General features: G+C 37.2%; 1 protein-coding gene across 2 annotated transcripts in view; it reads right to left on the bottom strand.

The window, feature by feature from the left end:
- SUGT1 (SGT1 homolog, MIS12 kinetochore complex assembly cochaperone) overlaps positions 1-17,469 on the bottom strand; it is a 35,645-nt gene extending 18,176 nt beyond the window's left edge. Inside the window, exons 1-11 of one of the 2 annotated variants that reach the window (XM_003913916.4) lie at positions 17,452-17,469; positions 17,043-17,159; positions 16,898-16,955; positions 12,326-12,416; positions 11,455-11,524; positions 10,683-10,753; positions 7,539-7,592; positions 7,122-7,138; positions 6,194-6,216; positions 4,434-4,530; positions 3,262-3,369 (exon numbers count right to left, since the gene is read on the bottom strand). In XM_003913916.4, coding sequence (XP_003913965.1) covers positions 3,262-3,369; positions 4,434-4,530; positions 6,194-6,216; positions 7,122-7,138; positions 7,539-7,592; positions 10,683-10,753; positions 11,455-11,524; positions 12,326-12,416; positions 16,898-16,955; positions 17,043-17,080 — 627 coding nt within the window. In that variant the 5' untranslated portion in view covers positions 17,081-17,159; positions 17,452-17,469. Of the gene's footprint in view, positions 1-3,261; positions 3,370-4,433; positions 4,531-6,193; positions 6,217-7,121; positions 7,139-7,538; positions 7,593-10,682; positions 10,754-11,454; positions 11,525-12,325; positions 12,417-16,897; positions 16,956-17,042; positions 17,178-17,451 lie in introns of those variants that run through there. The other variant, XM_031655870.1, reaches the window with a different exon arrangement.
- Positions 17,470-17,936: the final 467 nt, after the last annotated feature.

Raw genomic sequence — 17,936 nt, 5'->3', positions numbered from 1 at the left:
GCAGATTCTCCTCTGCAAAATGCATCCTTTCTCAATTCACAAAGGTCCAAGACATTAGAACAATCAAGATATCTGAATACATGAAAAGCAAATTATTTTAGTACTGCTGTCTCTTAAGTGTCCACGAAGTAAGCCTCAGTAACCCAGAGATTTTACTTTCAGTATTTTAATATCTTCCTCTACTGTATGAAAAAGGAAATTCAAAGATTTTATCAATTATTTCCCCAAGACATAATTAAGAAAACTTCTTTCAATTTGCTTCCCCCCAAATAGCTTAAGAGTAATCTAACAAGATTATGTGTGTACACACACACACACATACACGATACATAAAATATGGAGATTCCAGGGTCAGGACAAGAAAAATAATAATTCTTTAGAACATATCCTTAGAATCTAAGTTCTCCAATTCAAAACTTAGAAAAACCTAAGCAAAGATGCACTAGTTTGGTTGGCAATCAGAAGTGTATCTATGTCTTCTGGGTCAGGCCAGACAATTTACTTAACCAGGTAAACTTGGGGAAAGTATTTAAAGTCCATTAACCTCAGATTTTTTTTCCACCTGCAAAACTAAGAATAAAAATACTCTGCCAATGTCATGGGACTAAAACCAAAATCCAATTTTAATTCATTCACTGAACTAAGCACCCACTGTACAATGTACGTGGTGAGGGCTGCCAAGTTTGACAAATAAAAATATAGCATGAAACATATTTACATAAAATATTCATTGTTTATCTGAAATACAAACTTAAGTGAGCATCTTGTACTTTATCTGGGGATCCTAACTGGGGCACATACAAAGATACAAATAAAACATGCTTCTTATCCTCAAGGACTTGCATAGAAATGAGGGACATGAAATGTATACATAAACTATTATACAAGAAGGAAAAGCAGTCACTTAGTATTTAAAGAGGAAAGGGGCAGAAGAGGCAAACTGAGAACATAGTAGTATGGTTGAAGAATGGTTAAAATTAACAAATCCAAGACTCAAAAGAGAAAAAAGAGGTAAGAATGCTTAATTATCCTCGACTCTTGCCACACATCTGTGTATTTACCACACATGATATTCTTCCACCATAGGAGGTGGCTCAGTAATATAAGTTCTTAAGTCATTTGTCATTTATTCACACTCGATTTAAATAACTCCAAATGGACATGCATTAACTCTTTTTTTTTTTTTTTTTTTTTTTTTTTGAGACAGAGTCTCTCTCACTGTTGCCCAGGCTGGAGTTCAGTGGCGTGATTTCGGCTCACTTGCATTAGCAATCTCGATATAGACATATCAAAAAAAGTCAAATTCATAATTTTCTGAACTATATCCCTCTCAAATCTACCTATTTTGTGCTTGATTACTCAAAATAATTCTTTTATTAAACAAATTCTATACTATGTGGATAGGACCAGTGACAGACCAAAATCCTGGTAAGATTTCGTCCCTTTCCTCAATTTCTACTGTCCCAAGCAGCTATTTCAAAAATCTGCCTCATAATTAACCAGCTTTGTTCTTGACAATCTTCAAATAAATAGGCAGATCCTTTTTAACTAGATGCAAAAACTACTTCACTTTGCACTTCCTTCTCCAACACCCTGCAGCTGTCTCCTTTCTGCAAGCCCAACTATCATACTTCACGACACAGGCCAACTCCGATCCTGTTCCACAACAGGAAGCCTCACATGTCCTTAGAGCTTCAACCTAATAAATAGTAGCACAGTATGCTGCAGGACTTGTGTATAAAAAAGTAGTAGGCCAGGTGCGGTGGCTCACATCTGTAATTCCAGCAGTTCGGGAGGCCAAGGTGGGCGGATCACGAGGTCAGGAGATCAAGACCATCCTGGCCAACATAGTGAAATCCCGTCTCTACTAAAAATACAAAAATTAGCTGAGTGTGGCAGTACGTGACTATAATCCCAGCTACTCAGGAGGCTGAGGCAGGAGAATCACTTGAACCCGATTCAAGGAGGCGGAGGTTGCAGTGAGCCGAGATCACACCACTGTACTCCAGCCTGGTGACACAGCTAGACTCCATCTCAAAAAAAAAAAAAGTAATGGAAAAAGCCTACCTATATCATTTATTCCCATTAACTCATTTATCATATACCTTCACACAATTCTACAGCTGAAAGGACTCCAGAGTTCATTTTGTCCACAGCCCTCCTTTCAAAGGTGCTGAAAATTCAGTCTTATAGTCATTTTGTGCCTAGACTAAATTCACAGGGCAAGCAAAGATCCAGAGTCAGATTTTTAAATTTTCAGTTCAGTATTTTTCCTACTAAATTACACTACTATCTACATCTTTTGAGTGATACTCTCTGAACATTAATTCTATTGTATATCTCTACTTCTTTTAGAAACTATAAAGGAATCTAAAAACTACTCAAACTATAATTTATTCATTGTTCCCTCATTACAAAGTAACCTAAAATTCATTTTAATTAAAAAAAAAAAAAAAAGGCCGGGCGGGGGGGCCCAAGCTTTGAAACCCCAGCACTTTGGGAGGCTGAGACGGGCGGATCACGAGGTCAGGAGATCGAGACCATCCTGGCTAACATGGTGAAACCCCGTCTCTACTGAAAAATACAAAAAAAAAAAAAAAAGGACAAGGTCAGGACCTGGAGACCAGCCTGGCCAACATGGTGAAACCCCATCTCTACTAAAAATACAAAAATTTAGCAGGGTGTGGTGGCACATGCCTATAGTCCCAGCTACTTGGGAGGCTAAAGCAGGAGAACTGCTTGAATCCAGGAGGCAGAGGTTGCAGTGAGCCGAGACAGTGCCACTGCACTTCAGCCTGGGCGACAGAACAAGACTCTATCTCAAAAAAAAAAAAAAAAAAGATTCATCTTTATAGTAGTTTGTATTTTTAACTGCATGAGGTAGGGTGAGAAAAGTATTTGTACATCAAAACAAACAAAACTGACAAGTTCAAGAAAAGAGACACTGTCAGTATCCAAACTTAAAAGATAGGCTCATTATTGTATCTTTTTAAAAAATATCTTTATTGAAAAACATTGTATCTGTTTTAATAAGTGCACAAACACCACACAAGCTAAGTGGATTTTTATACTTTACTGTACTAGAATTTGAGAGGTAAAATAACCCTTACACTCAAAAGTTATCATTCTTCTTTTCCCTGTCCCTTGTAAATATAAAAGGCTGAAAGAATCTACAAGCTCATAACACATTGGTGATCAGTTCACTAGTATTTCTATAATTCTGAAAATATTACTAGCAACAAACCTTCTCAATTGTCTTACCTTTGTTGAAAGTACTTTAAACGTGCTCTGTTCTGGTATTATAGGATGAAGAAGTTCCAGTTTCAAATTGTAATCCTCTCCAGAAGGAAGTTTAACCAAAGCAGACAACTAATGAACACAAAATTACCATCACATTTTGCAAATGTATATAATGGAGGGTAAAAAACCTAGACAAAATAATTATAAATCTTCAATGTTACAAATTATTTTAAACATTACATATGGGATTTTAGATTTAAGAACCTCAAAAGGTTCTGAAAGATTTAAGAACCTTTTTTTTCCATCTGTTATCCTTGACATGAATTCTTATATATATCATTAAACAGCAGAAAAGAATAAGTTTCATAATATTTGTCATATAATCACACCTATTTGACATTTAAATCACAAGAAAACATACAAAAGCAAAATGATATATAACAAAAAGTAATTCATGTGCAAAACATACAGCTCTATCACTCTCTTCTAAATTATCTATTAAAAGGTTCTCTACTAAATGCTAAGAAATCAAGTTGTTAAAAGTCATACTCAAGAGGCTGGGCACAGTGATTCATGCCTCTAATCCCAGCACTTTGGGAGGCCGAGGTGGGTGGATCACTTGAGGTTAGGAGTTCAACAACAGCCTGGCCAACATGGCGAAACTCCATTGCTACAAAAATTCGCCAGGCACAGTGGGATGGGCCTGTAGTCCCAACTACTCAGGAGGCTGAGGCAGAAGAATTGCTTGAACCCAGGAGGAGGAGGTTGCAGTGAGTCTAAATCGCGACACTGCACTCCAGCCTGGGCAAGAGGGACACTCTGTCTCAAAAAACAAAAAAAAAGTCACACTCATTTAACATGGTTAGTCAATTCTAAGACATGTGTGATCACAAAACTAGATCTTTTTCATGAAGTACACCACATAAGTATAAACAAATCACATTATCTTACTAATGTAACGAAATTCTGCTCTAAATTTCAAATCTGAAGGAAAAAAAAGCACATCCAGCTATAACTTACCAACATACATATTCTTATCTCAAAGCAATGGCTTCAGATTTTACTCAGCGTTTTCCACATCATCTCAGGAAGAAATGACATTTATCTGATAAAGTGTTATAGATTATTCTGCAATATACTAAATTTACAAATAATAGTAATTAACATTGAAAAATGATTCAAAGTCTACTGACCTCTTTTTCTGAAAATTCCACATTTACATCATTCTTCTGAACATTCTTGATCATAAGTGTAATAACTACTTGAGATTCGGTTTGATACCAGTCATACCTATTTAAAAAAAAAAGAAACTTAAATAACACTTCTAATTTTCTTAAAGCTATTGTCAAAACAAAAACTAGTCTGATAAACAACAAGAGCTCCATCTGGAGGAAGAAAACAGCAAAGCAGCTATTGATTCACAGAAACAACTTTACTTAACTAGTTTTTTATGCTCTGTACTAAAGGAAAAAAATGGTAAGGTAGATGATGCTCACACCTTTCCAGCAGACTTAAATACTTGCATGATTTTCTGGGTTCTGACTCATCTCCAACACTGTTGTGCTTAAACTAATATAAATATTAAAGATGCCATTTATTTTAAACAGCTAATATTTACATGTCATTAACAGAGTTTTTACACTCATGTCATCCAAATACTAAAGATAATCACTTAAATCCCTATTTTACAGATGATAAAACTTAAACTCAGAAAGGTGAAGCAATAAGCCTGAGTCAACACTCCAAGCTCTCATAACTAAAGTTGGAAGCTGATAGACTTGAGCACAGGAAACAGGGGCAAATGAGCTAAAATTAAAATCATATAAAGTTTAACTATGTCAGGCACAACACCATATACAACACTTTCCTTCAATTTCAAGATACATGGGAAGACTAATGGGTCTAGATTCTAATTATGTGCACCTTTTGTACTGAAACTCTAAGAGTTTTTTCCTACTAAATTACACTACTATCTACATCTTTTGAGTGATACTCTAAAAATGTGAAGAGTTTGAAACTCTAAAAACAGAGTTTCAGTACAAAAATAGGGAATTCTCACTTTCAAATTAGACTAGATTAAAAACTCCCTGAGGGCAAAACTGTTTATCCTGTCACTATTATATTCCTAGGACAAAGCACAGTGTCTGGTACAAGTAAATTAAGTCAGATGTTGGATTATTTTATGCTCTGAACACCTTATTATTTCATAGTTATGTGCCCTACCCCTGCTGCTGCCGCCAGGGCAAGTCAAAGTTCCTTATCTACTAGGTACTTGGAGTTTTATCCTGTATCTCCCCACAATCACCATGAATAGATTGTTTTTAACATTTCCAGGCCATTTTAGGTAATTATATCCAAAACCAACTTGATTAAAGAAATTAACTTTAAGAGTCTCAGTTTCCCTTTGCAATTCAGTAAGGATGCAAAGCTACAGAGCAATGGCTTGTGTTTCTGTTACAGTCCTAAGAATACAAGCTGTACACAGGCTAATGAATAATTAAAAGTCAGAAACTTGCTAGTTGCTTATTCATTATTATAATTGCTGCCCTCAGCAATTAACTTTCAACTCATAGAGAATGTTCCTATGAAAAATTTGCTCCAAATACAAAAGGCAGGGTAAGTTACAATTCTGTTAGGTCTACTACTAACTTGTTTATCTGTGTAGTACCATAAACTTAACTGGAAGAGACGCTCCTTAACATATGCAAAAGCAACATAGTATGAAATCAAGTGAAGCAACTTTAAAGATGAGAAATGATTTGAATTTAACTTAAGTATAAATATTATTTCTTAAACAGCCTTAAAATTAGCTTTACATAAAGCTATTACCACAATCTTAGAAAACAAAAACTTAAAAATCACATGGTAAGAATTTACTTACTATTAAACTACAGGGTTTCTTCTTCTTTAGGAATATCTATCATGCATTGTTTTATGAAAAAGAAACACTTACTTGATTTTTGACTGGTGAGTCCACTGGGATGCAGATTGATTTCGGCAAGTTGAAAGAGAAAGATTTTTACAAGTCAGTTTAGCAACTGTATATTAAAATGCACATATTATTAATTTATCCAACACTGCAGTTATTTTGATACAAAATAACTACATGAAAATTTTACTCAAAGTATGGTAATTGTAATTGTTAAATACGACTAGTTTTCAAAAAAAATTAGAATGTTCAGCACTTAAAAAAATCTTAGTTTCAATTTCATAAAAGATTTTTCCTCTAAAACAACAGAGCTTTAAATAACAGAAAACTTCGAAAGGCATGATTAGAAAAGGTTGCTTATATAAAATGGCCAGTTCTAAGATTGAGCAACTCCCTAAACTAAAACAACATTGTTTTAAAGAAACAGAGTATATTAGCCAGGTTTGGTGGTGTACACCTGTAGTCCCAGCTACTTGGGAGGCTGAGGTGGGAAGACTGCTTGAGCCCAGGAGTTTGAAGCTCAAGTGCACTATGATGGCACCACTGCACTCCAGCCAGCATGACAGGGCAAGACCCTGCCAATTTCCAATTTTCTTTAACTTTTGTCTTAGACTATCACAAAAAGCCCTTCAAGTGATTCAAACTGTTTAACCTAAATAAATGCAATAAGGTTTTAGCAACAAAAAGATAATCATCCTGACCATACTAAAACACACGAAATCAACTTTAACCACACACTAAATTCATTAAAATAGGCCAATAATTTTCATGACTGGAAACTTCTATATTCATCAAAAAATGATTTTATTTCAGTTCCTAGAGGAACCAGCACTTAAATGAAATTACTCAATATTTAATTATCAGACAGCTCATCCTGAGTCTTGTCTCAAATATATGTGGTATTTGAAATTTAAAATAATAAAAACATGAAGAATGAAAACTGTGGACTTACCACCTCAGATTCTGAGCCTATTAAAACATAAAAAGGAAACATTTTCAGGTAACAGTGCATTTATAAGCAAATTATTTATATGATTCCTATAGCACAAACATACTGATTAAGCAAGCAAATTCTACATACTTTTCAACTAAAGAAAACTAACCAAAAGACAGTGGTTTCATTTTGCATTCTGAATTCATCTTAGACTCCTTATAATTTCTTACTGATACACCACATAAACAAATCCACCCTAATCTCCCATTCAACATAAGAAGCTATGCAAAAACCAGTGTATCTTTGGAAGTCCACATCTAAGGAAACATATACTATTTAAAAGAAATTATAAAGGTAAAAACAAATTTGTTTAAACTGAAAAAAATTCAGATGTTTATTTCTTTTTAAACTAAATACCAAGGGAGACCCACATACCATTCTGAGCTTCTTGACACCTTTTAATCCAGACACTGAAATTAGCATCTGCACCTAGAAAGAAAAAACTGACTATAACATCACTCATCTGCACAACCTATTAATCAACAAATACTTACTGAATACCTACTATATCCCAGGCACTGTTCTAGGCACTGGGGAGTCAGCAGTGAACAAAATCTGTCTTAACAGACCTTATTGCCAACCCTTCTATAGTTATCAATATACCAATAGTTTAACATTTAGTTGTTCATCATGAAACATTTTGATTTTTAAAAAATTTTAACTACAGTCAACCTTATTAATTTCACAGATAAAAATAATCTACATTTCCCCCAATCTCGCTGCTCTTAGAGAAGTTTCCTCACACACACAACAAAATTAGACGTAAATCAAACTCTCAATATGCCATCAGTTAGGGTGGGGAGGAGGCTTGGTAACTGGGAGCTGAGTTGAGGTCCAAAAGCCCTTCCCAGCCCCAGCTTGCTCTTCAATGCAGATACCTATTCAGTCCACTATTCTCTCAGTGGCTTTATCTGTTACCATGCCCTTCCTACCAACACTAAGTATCCTTAAATTCTGTGAAGTTTGTCATATCTCCAAGTTACACGGCAGTCGAGGGGCTATAGGTGATGTATTATATATTTACAGATAACAGTGTAAATGAATGCATAAACAAATTATTCATTTCTGGAGACACAGAACAATGATTACATTTAAACAGTCACTGTACATAGTAAGATATGTTAAAAATATTAAAAGTACTCTAAAGAAAAGCTTATTAATTCAAGTTAACTTCAGGGAAGATTAATTTGAAAATTTTAAGTTAGAAATTTCTTAACAAAAATTTCTACTTTACTAATATATAAAAGAAATTCAACTATACCAGCCTTAATAAAAATTCTAAATACACTCTCTCACACACACTGTATTCCAGAGAACTATTATATCAAAATCTTAGATTTGAGTAACCTATTATTTTAAATAATCAGTAACTAAAACCAACCAATCTATCACACAAAGAGGGGAAAAGGTGAAAATTCTTTACCCTGTCTGATAAAAATAGAAGCCTAAAAGCTTAACTTAACTTTTTCCCAGATTTTGGCCGGGCATGGTGGCTCATAGCTGTAACCCTAGCACTTTGGGAGGTCAATGCAGGTGGATCACTTGAGGTCAGGAGTTTGAGACCAGCTTGGCCAACACGACGAAACCCCGTCTCTACTAAAAATACAAAAATTAGTCAGGCATGGTGGTGCATGCCTGTAGTCCCAGCTGCTCAGGAGGCTGAGGCAGGAAAATCACCTGAACTCTGGAGGCAGAGGTTGCAGTGAGCCAAGATCGCACCACTACACTATGGCCTGGATGACAGAGTGAGACTGCGTTCCAAAAAAAGAAACAAAAAACAAACAAACAAAAAAACCCCAAAAAACAACAAAAAAAAGTCTTCTGGATTTAAAGACAAATTTATTTTTAAGTGAAATATCCTCAATAGCAATTTTACCAAACAGGTCCTCTTCTGAAGGCCACCTCTGAAATAACTAAAAAATAAATGTCAATGGCATGATATTAAGATCTTACTCAAGAAAAGAATTCAGGGGCCAGACACAGTGGCTGGTGCCTGTAATCCCAGCACTTTCGGAGGCCAAGGCAGGCAGAACCCTTGAGTCCAGGAGTTCAAGACCAGCCTGGGCAACGTGGCGAAACCCCATCTCTGAAAATAATAAAATGCAAAAATAAGTCAGGTGTGGTGGCATGTGCCTGTAGCCCCACTTACTCAGGAGGCTGAGGTGGGAGAATCACTTGAGCCCAGGAGGTGGAGGCTGCAATGACCCGAGATCGCATCATTGCACTCCAGCCTGGGCGACAGAACGAGACCCTCGCTCGCTAAAACAAGAAACAAAAATGAAAATGTAGAGAACGGTATGACTCATGTTTCTTCAAGATTTTCACATATGTATCAAGGCACTACATAATTTGACTCTAGAATTTGCTAAGTATCAAAGCACTACATAACTTGACTCTAGAATTTCCTAAGAGTGCAGATGCCCTGTTTGCTGACTGAATAGCCCTAATTATTCATGTACCAAAACTGGGATAAGCAAGTTTGAGAATAAGCCTTACCACCCAGACCTCTCCTTTTTTAATCTGTAGCTTCCATTTGCATAATCAGTGCTAAAATCCTTTTTTCTGAATAGGTACACAACAGAAAAGCAAACATTCAAAACAGTAGAGTAAGAATGTAACATAAAATACTAAGAGTGAAGTTTCTTATTTTCAGCACTACCGACATTTTGGACCAGATACTTCTTTGTTAGGTAGAACTGTCCTGGGCATTATAGGATATTTAGTAGCACCCCTGGTTTACACTCATTAGATGTCAGTAGTACATCCCCCTCCACCATTCATGATCATCAAAAATCTCTTCAGACACTGCAAAGTTTCCCGGGAAACAAAATTGTTTCCAGTTAAGAACCCCTTCTTTAAGAGAAATGTGATAAAACTCTATCATAACATAAAGATAAAATGATAGTACAAGTAGGATTATGTAGTTACCAATTTTCTGAGATTACTCACAATCTCTTAGTATTTTTTAGATTTAAAAATTCTTGGCTCTCACAATTTCTGTATGTCCAGATATCCCTACCACTGTGATACTTTTCATACATTTCCCTCAAAAATGTAACATTAAAAGTCACAATACTCTCAAAACTGTGTTTCTTCTGTACCCTCTCATAATTTATTCAAATATACACTTCACTTCTCCATAAAAACCTTTAATGTTAAGATTTCACATCTCAGCAATCTGAATAACGTAAAATGAACAGACTTCTGACCAAGAAGGCAAATTAAACTTTCACTTCTCCATTAGAAAAAAAAAAGCCAGACTAAGTAGAGACAGCATAAGTGTTTCCATAGAGTTTTTTACTTCTAATGGTAAAGTTCATCTGTGATTTAAATGCCAAAAGGCTAATTTAATCAGTTTTAAGTGATCTCATATCTGCAATCAATATGAAATGTAATTAAGATGAGAAAAACAGGTATTGGGTTTCTACAATTAACCTGAAATTAACATTACCAAAATTCAGCTTTGGTATTTAAGACAGAAATACATAAGTTTATTAAAGTATAATTTTTAATACTTACTATCTAACTTTTGTCCTTCTGTAAAAGTTTCTAGGGCAGCAGCATAGTTTTTTTCATGGTATTCACATATTCTGCATGAATGTATTTAAAACAAATTAAGACACACAAAAAATCTGGAAAATAGCCTTCTTTCTAAATAAAGAAACTTAGTATTTTCTACTGTTGAAATAAAAAAATTTATTTTAAATATATGTTAATAAACCAAGAGACTTTCTAATATACTCTTAACATCTAGTACAATTCCTAGTAAAATTCAGTTTTGGAACTCACTTCAGAAAGAATCTGACTTTAATTACACAAACTTGCTTACTCCAAAATATAATTATACAAAGGAATTAAAGAAGTTTCTTAAAGAATAGTTATACTTATCAACAGAAACAAGATGGGACATAAAGTACACAGATATAGAGCTTTCACAGCATTAAATGTCACCTATTTGGCTTGGCAGAATAGGATGCTGTCCAGTCAATTAAATATAGTAAATTCCAAATGATTAAAAAAAAAGGAATGTGAAATCTATCAGCTTCATCTATACCTTTCAATTACTTCAATCATCCCTTTTAAAATTTATTAAGTATAGATCTCATATTATGTATTATGGTTAACAAAATAATAGAACCATAAGTTGTATTTAAAATTGAATCATATCTCTGCTATATAACGTATAAATACAGAATTTTACAACTTATATAAAGCTTGCAATGAACTCATTCAACAAATTAAACACCTACTATCTATACTAAGCTCAACAAGAAGAATAGCTATTGCATACCCTTTTCTCAACATAGCAGTGGAATTATTTGGATTGAGTTTGAGAGACTTCTTTGCATCAGCAACAGCAACTATGTAGAAAAAGACGGGTTTTTAGTCAGTTATTTACAGATCCTAGCAAATACATATAACATATAAATCAGTTTTAGATTTCTAAGTTTTCAAGTTGGTAGAAATGCCAAATGGTTTTAAATTAGGAAAAGCTAATACAAGATAGAATTCAAATAAATTATTACTCTTGTATCTTCCTTTTGGCTTAACATTTAGCTTCCTTCTTAAAGCTCTTCAGTCAATGAATACAGCTGTGTCACAAAATTCACCTCCTTGTCTCATTAACATCGTCTACGTAATTTTACTCAAGGTATTCGGTTTTACCCTATTCAGATTCTTGATCAGAATAATTTTTTAAAGTTACAAAACACAGAAATATATTACTTTTTAAATATAGGTGGTCTTGTTATGTTGCCCAGGCTGGTACTGAACTCCTGGGCTCAAGTGATCCTCCTGTTTTGGCCTCCCAAAGTGTTGGGATTACAGGCGTGAGCCACCATGCCTGGTCATTCTTTTTTATAAAAAAATACAAACAAGCATTTCATTTTAATACTCTGTCAAATAGTAAATGTGATGCTATTTTTTATCAGCATACTCAGTAACTATGAATGAAATCTGTATACATTCTCCACCCAATGAAGGAAAAAGCGACATCCATAAAATTTAAATGGGTGTTGCTCAACGTGTCTGTCACATTTGAGCTACTTTACCTTGTATCAAAGACCAATTTAAAAATTCTCAAAGACAACCTTTAATTTGTCATGGGTAAAATGTGTAAGTAACTTATTAAAAAGGGCAATATACTTTATAAGAAAAGTTACCACAGTAATTCCCAAGAAGAATGTGACAATAAGCTCTTTGACAATAATACTGTGCATCATCTGGTTTCTCTTCCAAAGCCTTAGTCAGCTCCTACAAAAACAAACATGTTGAGTGTCAGTAAAAGTTTGTAAAAAGCCATCAAATTCTAATTAAAACATAATTTTTAATCAAGTAACTTATTGTCAGAAGCTATTTGGAGGAAAGCTAACAGGGATATAACCTTGGAGTTTTTCCTTATAAAAGGATCAGTATCTCCCCCACTTCTCTTGCCCCTCCTCCCAAAAATAGACAATCTAATGTAGTATCTGTGTACCATAAAGTATTTAGTTCCTGGTCGACAGAACTCAATAAATGATCATTATTATCACCTCATATATTCTTAAGAGTTTAATTGTTATACATTGACCATTACAGATTTCCTCCTCCTAATCTGAAGAAGATTCAAACACCACATAGAATTTGAGATTCCTAGAAAATGTGAAGCTGTGCAATAAAAAAAGACTAGAAGTTAAATCTAGCACTCAGGGAGGTTAAGACAATCAATACATACACAACAAGCTTACCTGGCCCTCTCCTAGCCTCTATCAATAGCACACAATTCTAATAAAACCCAACTAAATATTCTGTTCAAAGCCCAGGCACAATCTAATAGATGGCTATGTCAACTATCAAGAGTTAACATTAGAGACTGAAACTTTTTCAACCCGTGCAGTCACAACATATAGGTGTGGTAGCTGGAAAAACAATGATGCAAAAGATTACACAACTTGGGAGATCAAGGACAAGTGCAGGAACACTTTTATTTTCTGCCAACTGACTACAAACTCTAGGGATTTGGTAGTTTTCTTTAATGGTAAAATTATTTCAAGAGCCACATGTATCATTGACTTTGCTTTAACCTAGTAGTGTGACTCTCACAAAGCAACATGTACAGATGCTCCTCAAATTACATGGGGTTACAATCAATCAACAGAAAGTGTGGCTCAAACCAAGAAAGCAAAGAAGCTGTAACCTGCTACTTCAAGGGCCTCACTTTGTAGGCTGTAGACTGTATAAGGAATTTGGACCTTAGGTGTGATGGAAAGCCATGGAAAGTTCACTGTAAGAGCATGGTCCAATTTACTATTTTTTAAAATGTCATTCTGGCTGCAGTCTGGTGAATACATTATCAAATCAGGACTGGAAACGGAGACTTCTTAGGAAACTACTAAAGTCTAGGTTAGAAAAGGATGTTAGCCACAGAGGTGACGAAGAGAAATATAGTAAGTTGGAACATATTAGAAGCAGCGAGACTTGCTAATGGGAGAACATGTGAGATAAGATAAATTGAAGATGACTGCAGGGTGCTGGGCTTGCCTAGATCTGTATGTGGCATCCAGTAACCATTCAATGAAAAGTATTGGTTTTTCTCCTTGCAGATTTTTTTTCAGACCTTTCCCTGGTCTCTACTTTGACCTCATCTTCTTTGCCACAGAATACAAAAATATTTGCCTCTCTAGTCTTAATCTTCTCAAAGTCACTAATAACCCCTTATCAAATCCAACTGATTCCTATCTGACTTGATCTCTCTGTGGCCCTTGACAATAATAACCAGGCCTTTCGGCTTACCATTCTGTTGCCTCTTAAAAACTAATGTTCTCCTTGGGCTCAGTACTTAAGGCTTCTTCCCCTCTAGAAACATTCTTTGATTCCTTAACTATTGGGGGGCTTCACATATGTGTTGATGCATGCTGATGACTCAAGTCTATTTTGAGCCTAGACAGTGCCCCTGAGCAACAGCAGCACATAGTTTTCTCTAGACTACCTGAAATGTCCCAGGGGCAACTCATGTACAAATATTCACAATCTAAAACTACTTTCTCTCCTCAAACCTATTCCCCAATGCTGAATGCAATCTTCTAAGTGCTATCATCCTAAATGCTATCTAAATGAATAGCACCAGTTCCTACTACATTCCCCCAGCCAGAATCTCAGGAGACATCCCTTATATTCCAATTGTTACCAAGTCCAGTGCATTTTACATAAAACAACTCCCCTTCATGCTCTCAATCACTACCCTACACGCAGATACTATTCTTCGATCCGGTCAGCACCACCATCTTCCTGCTATCCACTATCCCTTGTTCCTCCTCCAATTAACGATCTATTCTGCTTTTAAAGTAGGTTTTGTAATTCAGAAAATTTCATTTTCCTTTCTCCAAATTCTTGACACATCTCCATGATCATGTAAAACTGAAAACCCTGTGCTGGGATTTAATGCCTTTGATGGCCGGACCTCACTGTCACCTGGACTGGAGTGCAATGGCACGATCTCAGCTCACTGCTACCTCTGCCTCCAGGGTTCAAGCGATTCTCCTGCCTCAGCCTCGCGGGCAGCTAATTATAGCTGCCCACCACCACGCCCGGCTAATTTTTTGTATTTTTAATAGAGACGGGGTTTCACCATGTTGGCTAGGCTGGTCTCAAACTCCTGACCTCGTGATCCGCCTGCCTCGGCCTCCCAGAATGCTGGGATTACAGGTGTGAGCCACCGTACCCGGCTGCACTTCTAATTAATTGCCAGGTGATACTACTACTGCTGGTCCAAGAGCCACACATTAAAAACCAAGGTACTAATACTAGCCACATGACTATCCTAGGCAATTCTTCTCCTAGGTACATACAACCAAAAGAAATGCATGTGTTCACCAAAATACACGTACAAGAGTATTCACAGAAGCTTTATTTATGCTAGCTAATAACTAGAAACCCAGATGTCCACTGTTAGAATAAATTGCGCTGTACTTACAGCTATACAACATATATTTATACAATGGAATATTACACAGCAACGCAAAAGAACTACTGCTTCACACAATATGAATGTATACTCACGTAATGATTAAAGCAAAAACAGAGTGCCTACATTCAACAAAGCACCTACTGTATGATTCTGTTTATGAGTAAAGAACAAGCAAAACTAATTGATGGTGATGGAGGTCAAAACAGGAGTCAGCAGGACAGTAAGAAGAATTACTGGCTCAGAAGGAGCACGAAGGAGCATTATGAATGGAGATACTCTGTATCTTAATCTGGTGGTGTAAACATATGTGAAAATTCATCAAACTATAGATTTAAAATTTGTGTTATTTACACATATCATATATGCCTCCATAAACATTTTTAAAAGTACAGTAAGATGGAAAGTGACAATAAAATTCATTATGTTAACATTGTTTAAAAGCAACTTTTATATAAAGCGGATTTCCAAACGAAGCACTAGGTCTAACAGGACAATAACAAATGTAAATTAAAAGTAATAGCTGTCTAGCTAATACAAGGAATTATGGAGAAAAATTATCAGTGATTTCTGTAACATTATCCCCAAACTGATCCCAGAAGCCTTACTCCCAGTATCTAAAGGTCTATATATTTAGGTACAAAAAACACCTGGACCCTAAAAGGCCTTATAGGACCTGGCTCCTAGTTTCCTGTCCAACCTTATCTTTTAATCAAATGGGCCCTCTAATAAAAAGAGCCTTTTTGTTGCTTCACATACAGGCCAACTTCATTCCTACCTCAGGATCTGCACTGGCTCTTGGTCCTGCCTGGAATACTCTTCCCCCAGAGCTTCCAAGTTATTTCCCTTGTTGCTTCAGATCTCAGCTCAAAGATCTTCTCAACGGAGGCTCTAGTACCATGTGGCACATTTCTTATAAAAGTCATAGCTAGAAAAAACGCTGTCTTGCCTCAAAGTGTTAAACACAACAACAAAACAGGTTTCCTCTTCTCTGTGATGTAACGCAAAAAACAAACTCCTGGCTAAATTCTGTGACCCACACCATCATTTATCTTTAGGTTCTCCTCTAATTCTTATTATTTAACTCTTGCTCTTTTACATTCCTTTACAGCTTTATGGTTTGTCTTCACTGCACACCTACAAAAAGTGATTTCTAAGTTAGCTAAGTATATAACGAAGACTTTAACCCATAGCAATCAGCGCCTTTGCACACTGCCACTCAAAAACAATTTTTGATGTATTATACAAATGAGTGAATAATGAACTGTGATAAGACATCTGGAAAGTTTCAGGGACGTGAAGGAAAAGGTTTTTGCTCCAATAAACCGACTTCATACCGACACTTTTACATAAGAATGGCAAGAATGATTGTCAAACGAAAAAATTAACTTCATCGAGCCCAGAGTCCACTTTTCTAGTCACAAATGTCATTAAAAAAACAAAAATCCTTTCAGCCCAGCCCAGAGCCCACTTTTCTCTTCTAGTCATAAATGCCATTTAAAAAAAAAAAAATTCTTTCAACCCAACTACAAATGCCAACCATGCTCCCAAGAAATACAGGTTTTTCTCAGGAGCTGTAGGGAGTGGAAAGGCCGAGATAGGAGTCTAGGGTAACGCGGCTACCGTAGAACAGAGAAAGGAGACCCAGAATCTCAATACCGGGGCTGAGACGCAGCATCAACAAGAGCCTGGGTCCCTGTCCGGCGGTGCTGGGAGAAGGCGAGTTAGCCGGGCCCCGAAGTGGCCCAGTTCCCCTAAAGAGAGTGGAGGAAGCAGAAATGGGCTCTCTCACCTCTAACGCCGTCTGGGGGTCCTCGTCGATTAGGGCATCCGAGAAGCTCTGGAAAAACCTGTCAGGAAAACAACGACTTCAGCACGGCTCACTAGCCAAGGAAAGGGGGATAAAATAAATAGCAAAGGGAAAGAAAAACACGCACCTCTGGGATGTTGCAGTTCCTGCTGCAGCCGCCGCCATCCCTCGTAGTCACTGTTGCTGCCGCCGGAGTTGCTACTATCGCGGTTACCACCTCCACTACCGCCCAAGGGGGAAACTTCTGGAGAAACACCAACCGAGCTTCCGTCCTAAATAGCCAACGAGCAGCCACGCAGCGTGCTGCTAGCGGAAAGGGAGGCGACACGCCGGCGCGGGGCCAGCCGGGACAGTGGAGGACCGATTCCTCCCAGCCCCACCCCGGCCCAGGACCAGCGCTCCCAGTCCCCGCCCCTCGCAGCCATGGTTACTGAAGCCTGGGGCGTACACGTTCTCCCTCCCTTCCACGGCGCCCACGCCAGCGGGCACTCCCACGGAGCTTTCAGTAGTAGTTTAGCAGCACTTTTGTAACGTACTGTCATCCCTCAGGAACGTGTGGCGGTTAGGGGCGTTTGTATGTCCGTTAATAACGCAAGCTACTTCGAGCTTCCATTTTCCCTAGTTTTTATCATGGCTGCCACAGGTAGCCAAGTCCTTTCGCTTCCATTACCTCATTCGCGGCTGCGTTGTCGCTTCCGGGAGCAGAGGCCCGGATGACGCTTGGATTCCCGCGATCTTTGGGCTGGGAATCCTAAACGGCTGGGACTCGCCGGAAGTCATTCTGCCCTAATAGCGGCAAAAAGCCTTCTGGTTCCTGGGGCAACGCGCCAGGCGGCCCCACAGCCCAGGATTTCTTTAGTGGGCTTCCCAGACCAAGAAGGGAAACCTTTTCCATCCGAAGGTACTGAGGGGAGGAAGGTGGCCTAAGTTATCGCAGTGCCGCTTTGTTTCCCACGCCAGTCGGTCAGCCCTTCCTCAGCGCTCTTTACGCTTGCAGATCGGATGGAGAAAGCTGCCAGCA

Source organism: Papio anubis, chromosome 15 (genome assembly GCF_008728515.1).
Source record: "Papio anubis isolate 15944 chromosome 15, Panubis1.0, whole genome shotgun sequence".
In the NCBI taxonomy this organism is placed as follows: domain Eukaryota; kingdom Metazoa; phylum Chordata; class Mammalia; order Primates; family Cercopithecidae; genus Papio; species Papio anubis.
This window is presented reverse-complemented; position numbering and strand designations above follow the sequence as displayed.